The sequence below is a fragment of the Nanorana parkeri genome, unplaced genomic scaffold, assembly GCF_000935625.1.
Source record: "Nanorana parkeri isolate BGI_ZX_2015 unplaced genomic scaffold, ASM93562v1 scaffold14, whole genome shotgun sequence".
Taxonomy (NCBI): domain Eukaryota; kingdom Metazoa; phylum Chordata; class Amphibia; order Anura; family Dicroglossidae; genus Nanorana; species Nanorana parkeri.
The window spans coordinates 3,139,328-3,149,416 of record NW_017306282.1 but is presented as its reverse complement, the minus strand read 5'-3'; the positions used below and the strand labels follow the sequence as shown (position 1 = coordinate 3,149,416).

The window sequence follows — 10,089 nt, the reverse complement described above, 5'->3', positions numbered from 1 at the left end:
AGAATTTCTGCCTAATCTCTGACACTTCTGTCTGCCTGTACTAAGGTCAGTGTCAGAGATTGAAGAGAACTTCAGATTGACAAACAGTGAAACTACCTAACAGGATAGTAGGTGCTACTTTCATATATTCTGATTACATATTCAGTCTGCAAAGTGTAACCTTGTGACAGGGTCACTACAAACTCTTGTCTATCTGGAAACTAGTAGAAGGTGTTGTGCTGGAAAAGCTATTATCTTTTGTAGTAATGTTGACGTGGATGGTCTTTTCTAGTGTTGATGACGGCTATTGGGTCATCAGGGTCCACCTTTTCCATGTGGTTACGTCTTACTGGTTCTTGATTAAAGTTTGGCATGACATCTTGTGCGTTCTTGGGTGTTGGGTAATTCAGAGTTGTCTTCTTGTTTTGGCTAATGTTGAAGGGATCAGGAAATAGCTCAGCGCTTCTGGTGTGTCGGACGGGCTCAGGAGTGATAAATCGGGTGATGGGGATTGTGTTCTCCATGGATAAAAACTGAGAATAAGGTGGCAAGTCCATTCCTGGGCGGAAAAACTGTTTTGGCTTTTTGAGGCTCAGCAGATAGTTGTGTTTCGGGGAATGGTAGACATCGTGACGGTTCTCCAAAGTTTCGTGCTTGAATACGCAGTCATCGTAGTCAAAGTAGTGCTGGTAAACAGTACACAACAATTATCAATTGGGTTCATTTATCAGGATATCTCTTTTGCATATGTTAAGCTTGCTACAAAGTAAACACATTCATATTAGAAATTTTTATGGTGATGACCTCTAAAGATCATCCTATAAGGCTGAACTCCGGCAAACAGGCTCTGGGACATCTACCGCAGTTGCATTAGTAGTCCTAACCCCCCCCCAGCTTGCTGATTGGTCATATGCCCTTTGCTGATTGAACAATAAAATTGATCCACACTTTTGAGGTTATCACTCTGCTCATTCTGTTCTCTTATCATGCCACCATTTTTTCTGCCATGCGCCCTAAAACGCTCAGCATATAAACCCATCACATCATGGCATTACACTCCCAGCAGTGGATCGGCAGATTATCTCTAATGGGTCATTATTAGCCCCAGCTTCAGGACTTACGTTATATGGCTCCATACAGGGTACTCAGCATGTATCTAGACATGAGCCTGCATCCTTCCCATTGTGTAGCTGGTGTATTTAAATTTGACAGAAGGAGGGGAAGAGGAAGGGTTCTGGTCCTTCTTTGTGGTCCAGTCCATGTCAGATACAGCTGTTTTTTTTAAAATTCAGATGGTGAAAGATGATGTAGTAGTCCTGCATACTATGAGGACTATTAATATGCGTGTGGGGAAATGTATACAAACCATCCTACTTTGGGTACAGCATACTGGTTATTTAATCAGTCATCAAGCTATATAGTTGGTGAGAAAAGGGGTGGGACCAAGCAATCTAATTGGTAAGATTTCCAATCCTTGGTGTATAAGAATATTAGAATGTAACCTATAGATGGTAATACTCTATACTTCTGTAAAGTTAGAACCTGATCCATTCCTGTCGCCAAGGTGCCATAAAGTTCATGTTGGCTGGATTACCTTATGGCATGCTGAATCTATCTACGCTGCTTGTTGTTTCTATAATTTACAGCAACTGTCCATGGTGCTGCAACAGCGGTTATAAAGGAAATATACTTGAAGTTAAAGACAATTAAAAAATCATTATGTCTATAATATTTAGGACTGATAGATGCAGTGCATTGCATAGTATATTACACGAGTACTACTTTTATACTTACTGATCCAAAAGCATTGCCAAAGCTGTCCATACATAAGTAGCGCCCACTTTTGACACCAGTAATGACAACTTTACCAGCAGATTCTGATTTAATCATTAGGGCACCTTTAAGAGAATAAAAGTAAAATTAATTACAAATATAAAAAATATTCAGAAAGAAAGAAGGAAAGAAAGAAAAGAAGGAAAGAAAGAAAGAAAAGAAAGAAGGAAAGAAAGAAAGAAAGGAAAGAAAGGAAGAAAAGAAAGAAAGAAAGAGAAAAGAAAGAAAGAAAAGAAAGAAGGAAAGAAAGAAAAGAAAGAAGGAAAGAAAGAAAGAAAGAAAGAAAGAAAGAAAGAAAGAAAGAAAAGAAGGAAAGAAATAAGGAAAGAAAGAAAGAAAAGAAGAAAAGAAAGAAGGAAAGAAAGAAAGGGAAAAGAAAGAAAGAAAGAAGGAAAGAAAGAAAGAAAGAAAGAAAAGAAGGAAAGAAAGAAAGAAAGAAAGAAAAGAAGGAAAGAAATAAGGAAAGAAAGAAAGAAAAGAAGAAAAGAAAGAAGGAAAGAAAGAAAGGGAAAAGAAAGAAAGAAAGAAGGAAAGAAAGAAAGAAAGAAAGAAAAGAAGGAAAGAAAGAAAAGAAGGAAAGGAAGAAGGAAAGAAAGAAGGAAAGAAAGAAAGAAAAGAAGGAAAGAAAGAAAGAAGGAAAGAAAGGAAGGAAAGAAAGACAGAAAGAAAGGAAGGAAAGGAAGAAAGAAAGAAAAAGAAATTGATTGATTGATTTAAACTTCCACAATTTAAATAAGTTGTTTTTTTATATCATTTAGATATTCCCTAGTTATTCCACAATTTATTCTTTACATACAATAATTCCTAGGAATAAAATATGTCATTAAACATAGCGCTGAGCTGAAGGCATAAATGTATTCATATTTTTAAGTTTTATTGTATTTGTGTTTTCAAAGATTCACCGACAATTGAAAAAAAATAATCGTTACATTTGTAGAATATCCACATTCTGATCCATTTGTGCTTAAAAATGTATATCTCTCCTCCTTAATTTTCCAGGTCTTATAGTTAGTTTTTATGTTCCCTACAGGAAAAACTAGAGCTGTAACAAACGTCTTTATAATATTAACCCTTCTGACTCTTTCTCTTAAACAGCCCAGAAATATATTTAACATTTCCATTGTACCAAACAGGAACTTTTTGTGTATTTATTATATATATGTTTCCTCCCACTATGAGTCTCTCTAACTGTCCATGTTATCTACAGCTGTCAGTGTAATATGTCAGTTCACATATACACAGTATTTCAGATATGTACAATTTCCACTCTGCAACACACAAAACTTTCTTTTGTGTGCAGAGGGGTTCATTCAGTAAAGTTTGTTTCAGTTAATCTGATGATCATTTTGAACACCTAATCGTGTGCATAGGAATTTGATTGGATGAGTAAAGCAAATCCAGCTCTACTGAGCTAAGTGAAAATATTCGTCTTTATTAAATCAACCCAGTTGAGTTCTTGATGATCCTGTAGAACCCTAATACAAAATGAGTCCTCTTCTAATTGCTTGGTTACTGTTTTTTTTAAATCAAATTTTTATTAGAATTTTTTCGATACAAAACAGAAATGGTAACTGTTTTAAAGGTACATAGAATGATATGGCAGCAGCAAGTTAAACTTTTTTTTTTTAAATAGTTTTTGTCTTGACAATTTTGCATAAAATGTCAGCTATCACAGGAGAAATAAGTATGTTGCCATGGCTGGGCTCCTTTTAAAAAATCTGATTACCTAGCTGACTACCATCTCAGAGTCAAACTTAGAAGAAACATGCAGCAAAAGAAAGTCAGAGAAAAGCAAAAAGTCCTTATCTCTATACTTGTCTGTAATTGGGGACTAATAGGGGTTGATTTACTAGGCAAATAGACTGTTCACTTTGCAAAGGAAGTTTTACTTTGAAAGGGAACGTGAACGGAAAAGCAAATGTGGTGAAACTTCACTTTGCCAAGAATACCCAATCACATGCAAGGAACATTAAAAAAAAGATTTATACCTGCACATGATTGGATAATGGAAGTAAGCAGAGCTTCACCGCATTCGCTATCCTAAGGGAAAATTCCCTTGCAAAGTGAAAAGTCCCTTGCAAAGAGAATAGCCTATTTGTAATAAATCATCCCCAATACATCAAAACCAAAGTATTAGCTAGCAATGGTAACCTAAATATTTTCGACATGACCAGTTTTCTTACAATTGCTTATATTGTCTCTTTAATGTCTATATTGTCTCTATATATTGAAAATGATTTAAATTGCTAAGTCACATTTAACACATTTTTGATATTTTTCATAATTAGACTTACTGTAAATGGTTTGATGCGGAGATCCATCAATTTGCCCGTCGTGATTGATCTGCAGGTGGAAACTGTTCCATTCTGTCGCTGTGTACAGGTGCATCAGTCTGTCTGGAGTCCCCCATCCGGAACTGATTACTGGAGAGGAATTGGGAAAGGCAAGACTGACCTTTAGACTAGACAGGGCAAATATGAAAAGCCCCAGCCTATTGTCTGCTCTGTTGCTGGACATGCCTCCTTTTTGGCTTGCTTGGGGGAGATGCTAGCGAAATCAGATCTGTCTTCTGTCCTGCTGCTCTGAGATTCAGATGTTTCCCAACTTTTTTGCACTATATATAAAGGCTAACAACTCAGTGACATCACACAGGAAAAGCTTATTAAGAACATCCTTTTTCTGTCGTAACAGCAGAAATTGAAGAGAGCCCTGAGACATAAAATACTTAAGGAATAAAAATTCCTGTGTATGCCCTTGGGGAAAAAAAAATCAGGATTCCATTTTCTTTATTTAATGTCTTAATTAATTGTTAAACAATTAATAACTTAAAGAGTATTACATTATTTCCAATTATATACAGTTATATAATATTATTAATAAATCATTATTAATAATTCTTGTTAAATTATATTTCAATTCAAATGTATAATTTCTATCAAATTAATATTCATTTAGACAAAAATTTATTTTTATGAAAGTATTGCTTATATATACAAGATATATTAACATTAATATATACATTTGTATAGAATATGATAAACCGTTAAAAACATAATTTAGATCATATTATTATGTTTAAATAAAAATAAAAGATAGATAGATAGATAGATAGATAGATAGATAGATAGATAGATAGATAGATAGAGATACCTAAATATGTATGCATTTAATGTAATTGTATATGGATGTATGCTTATGTACATATAGCATATTTTCTTTTATCTTTCCTATTTTTTTATTTGTCTTTTTTTTTGTGTTGATTTAGTCTTTTTTAATGTACTATAATATGTACTAGGAAGACTAGAGTATTCTGTAACTCTTATTTCACAAAATTCCAATTATGGTTCCATCATGATTTTGATATAGTAGGACTTAAAATGTACGTGATTTTACATTTGGTATAATTGTTTTACTCTTTTCTTCTGATTTATGTTAGATTTACCTTTCTGAGAGCATGTAGTTCAAACATGGATTAAATTCAGAAATACGAGGAAAATGATTCCAGTTTTATTTTTAACATCTAGAGGGCAGTCACTTAACAGAAAATGAAACCTTAAGATTATCCAGCGCTAAAGCACAAGATTGCAGTGTAGCATGGTGTATGGTGCTACTCCTAAGTACAATCTACATAAATTGCTGTGTAGATGTGGAAAATCATTGTTGTGACAAAAATGTGTAACATAAAATGATTCAATGTTTTAGGCTAGAAATGCTTAAACAAGGAAATATTTTTAACTGCTCTCAAATTACAATTGTTTTTTTTTTGCTAATTTAGTATATATTTCTATGAATGGCCACATTGGTCATCCTGACAGCACCTGTGTAGCATATTTATTAGCGTTGGAGTTGTTACATCTATAATTTATTTATTGCAATGCCATGTGTCATTTATTATATGTCTGTCTTACTATTATTTGGGTTACTCCTATTTATATTACTAGAGACTATAGGAATGCAAAATCTGCATACTCACATTTGCCAAGATGTTTACCAGGCACTTATGCCAAGATGTTGAATAAACTTTTATGTATGTACACGTATTGCAGCTTATGTCAACCAATCAGAAAGCATGACTGTTGAAAGCTTATCAATTGCTATGCGCAACAAGCCATTTTCTTCATAGCACACTTTTTTATTCATACATTTTGTATTTTGATTTTCCTAATGGCAAAAAAAAGTAGTGATTGTCATTTCACATTGCTGCTTTTTGCTGCATAAACAATGACCAAAGCTAGAAGTGAATCTAACCAATCAGTAAATCTATATAAAGTATTCAATATAAAGTAGAAAAAACTTATCCATGAAATGCAGCTCTGTTTTTTAGCTCCACCCTCTTCACCAAGCTTATAGGCCACATTGGCCTCTGGTCTTAGATGGCCTGTCCAGTGGCAGTAGTGAACTTGTCAGCGTCTCCTATTTTTGTCATAAGAGGAAACTTGGAAACTTAAGAAACTTAAGAAGATCAACTGTGATAGCCCAGGTCAGCCAGAAGATACAAGAAAAAAAACTCTAGAGGTAAATTACATTTTTATTATTATTGTTACGAATTTTAATGGTTAAAACATAGCATTATTAATTCCAGTGGTCATTATCCAAAGCCTAATGAAATTGAAAACAATGTCCCAATGTGCTGAAGTAGATAAGATTATTGGCTCTTCATCCAGTATTCAAGCTTATGGCTTCCTCCTTATCTTTATTTAAGCCATAGTCCTTAGACAGTAGCTGCCAGTAATGAAGCCTTGGCAAACCAACAAAAACATTAAAAAAATTATGCATGCCTATTTACCAATAAAAGTGAGGCTGTCTGAGGGGTACTCCTGGCTTGTCAGCTGGATTGGAATTTTTGGACTCATAGGCTATTGCCCCTCTGCCAAAAAAAGGTCAGGGTCATAAAGACCTTTCTCTGGTTAGATTATTTGGTAACATTTAACTCTTGCTGTGCGCGTTTAATTATTTCAGAATGAATTTCTAAGTGTAATGTTTTACTGAGATATTAATTCTGAAATAATTAAACGCGCACAGCAAGAGTTAAATGTTACCAAATAATCTAACCAGTGAAAGGTCTTTATGACCCTGACTCTACTTTTTTTTGGCAGTGGGCCAATGTAATGTTTTGCTGTACAATCATAGTAGCCCACTTCATGGGAAACAAGCTGTGCAGCAGCTTTGCCTATACCCTTCAATGTTCGAAACAAAATTGTCACTATCACAATAAAATATCTAAAAGATTTTTTAGTGCACCGGGCCATGTAAATCAGAGTCAGTCAGCAAATACAAAACTGTAATGGGGTAAATGAAGTTGCCTAAAATTGGCTAATGCAGGTGGGTGGCAATTTGAAATCAGATCTAGATATTTCTCTACCAACACATTATATAGGTAACAAGTGTATGGTTCAACCTGCAATCAACTTCCCAAAGCTAGAACATTAGCTTTGTGTGAAGTAACCCTTTATGGACAGGTCAAGATAGAATTATGTGCGCTGTCACTGATGACCTAACCTACTAACCTCACCTACTTACCAGGCTCTCAAGTTTATGCTTTGCCTAGTGCTGTCTTTAATACTATCTCAGTACAGGATTGTTGCATGTGTCAGGTCTGTGAATGATCACAACTAACATTTTCATAAGGAGACCAGCAATGGCAGCCTACATACTGCATATCTGCCATGCAGCTTGTACTGTAAATTCAACAATATAAAGATAATGATTCTTGGTGGACTGCAGTAGTGATTAACCACTGTAGGCTTTCCTGAATGTTCTGATCTTAAACATCCACCGGAGCTAAGGGAAGATTTATAATAATATAGAAATACATGTTCCCCTAAATTGATCTGCTATTTGAAACAAACGCCAATTCAGATTCAGATTGGCAGAAAACGTAAAGCAGAATTATCAGCCACTAAAAACATATTCTAGTAGTAGTCCTTACTAAGAGCACTACAAGGTCCCTAATATTACCTTTGTAGATCTCTGATCTTGGTTCCATTGACTTTCCTGACTTTGGGAAGCCTGTCACCTCTCTGTCAAATGAGAGTGCCTGAGTAGCCAATAGAGCTGCTTTCACTGAAATGGGCATTGGTAGAAGGATGGGCCTTACCCTTAAAATGATGCCCAGAGTAACACAATAATCTAGTTTTAAATGTAAGCCACACAAAGGAAGATTATCTGGCTAATACAGTTAAAAGAAGACATTGTGTGGTGCTTACTCATAGATGGGCTGACAGGTCCTCTTTAACAGCCATGAGATAACCAGACTGACTAAATATTGTTGGACCAGAAGACAACTACATTATTATAGCCTTATACTATAGTCTTAGACTTTAAGCTCGTTTGGGCAGAGTCCTCCTCACCTACTGTTTCTGTATGTCAATAATGCTTGTCAGTGTTTCTTACTTGTCTTGTCTAAACAATTGTACAGTGCTGCGGAATATGTTGGTGCTATATAGATCATTGTAATTGTATAGCCACTCTGTGACTTCTGGCCAACCGAGAAGGATCGATCAGCCAGTTAACATTTTCCAAGCCAAACAAATACATTTTCTGCCAAGATCAGACCAACACTATGGAAACCTGAACAATAAACATGCACACTTGGTGGACAATACCATGTGTGTTCAAGATCATACTAAAGATTTAGTGATTGGTTTTCAACCCTCTCATACCTTCGGGCTCCTTTGCACCTTTTTATAACTAATCACCCCAATATACAAGGTAACGTACATGACAATGACAAAGATCAACAAACATTAGGAAAAATGTCAGAGCAGACAAAGACACTTACGGTTTAATGTAGCCATTTCCAGATTTGAGCGGTTTTCAGGAGCCATAGTGTTCATAGTGTGAAAGTCCAAGTAACTTTTCACCGGCTTAAACCTGAAGCTAGACACTTTGTTGTCTATTACCATGCAAAGTGGTATGGTGTTAGTCTGATTACTGATCAACTAAATGTTGAAAAAAAGAAAGGGGGAAAAAAACATTTCAGAGGCAGAAAAGTTGAATAAACTTTGCTTATCTTTCGTGCAAAATTCCAGTTTGTGCAACATGGTCTGCTCACAGCAATGATTCTTAGATTACGAGCAAAGAAGCACGCACACACTGAAGGTGATGTACAGAAAGACGCAGCCCATGGATGTCAACCTTTCTGATCAGCAGAATGTGGGGAAAAAAACTTTAAACAAATAAATACCTATGGATCAGGTCAAATGTGTGCGTACGTTGTCCATGGCATAGACCTTGACCATATAGATCAGGGGTCTCAAACTCAATTCACTCGGGGCCACTCGTCACATTTTTTTCTCCCATGGGGGCCGCTCGCCAAATTTCATAATTCAAAATAAAATGTAACTATATATACGGTATGGTGCTATGGACACCAATACACACACAATAAGGCCCCATTCATATCTGTAAGTGTAGGTGCAATTAGGGATTCCTGCGGGGATTCCTTGCGTTTTCCTGCAGCAGGAATCCCTAATCTGGCATATACACTCAGGTGACAGCAGCTGCATGTAAACGCCTGCACACCGCATGTAATTGTATGTGATATGATTACTTTCCCTAGATGCAATATCGATGTGTCCAGGGAGAGTGATTAATTCCTAACTGCATGTAATTATATAATATACCATTTACATGCCGTGTGCAGGCGTTTACAGGTAGCTGCTGTCACCTGATCATTAACTTGAATGGGTGACAGCTGCCGAGTGTAAGTGCCAGATTAGGGATCAGATTAGGAAAACGCAAGTTCCTGATGCAGGTACTTCCCCATACACATAAAAAATACACCCCCACATATAAAATAATAACCCCCCCCTGCACACCCACATATAAAATAAAGTAAAATACAGAGCCCCTTCACCTGCTTACATCTCCAGGGAGGAGGCGAGATCCCTGGTGATCCAGTGGTGATTAGTCAGGTCTGCTGCAGATCTTACTAATCCATCCTTTCGGCAGGAGCTCAGAACTGAGCTCCAGCTGAAACGATTCGAGTGCCAGCAGTGACAGGAGTAGCTCTGCGGATACAGACCGTGTAGCTGCTCCTGCAAGTCAGGTCTGCAGTCCATGACCGCGTACCTGACTTGTCAGCTGGCTGCGGGCCACATGGTACCAGACCAGACATGGAAGCACTGTGCAGCCAGACCGGTGTTGTAAAAGACAAGTGTGGGACCTCAGGCAGTCAAACCCATTTAAAAATTCAAAGTGTCGGTATCTACACTTAGTATCGGGGCATCGGTATTGGTGCATCGCTAGTGGATATCCTTCCTTCTTTCCACTGGC

At 36.5% G+C, this 10,089-nt stretch overlaps 1 protein-coding gene across 1 annotated transcript; it reads right to left on the bottom strand.

The window, feature by feature from the left end:
- Window positions 1–230: 230 nt before the first annotated feature.
- Window positions 231–4,329, bottom strand: FGF23 (fibroblast growth factor 23). The gene is made up of 3 exons (XM_018557701.1): window positions 4,107–4,329; window positions 1,774–1,877; window positions 231–665 (listed from the first exon to the last, which is right to left on the bottom strand). The coding sequence occupies exons 1-3, from the start codon at window positions 4,327–4,329 to the stop codon at window positions 231–233; spliced, it is 762 nt and encodes a 253-aa protein (XP_018413203.1).
- Window positions 4,330–10,089: the final 5,760 nt, after the last annotated feature.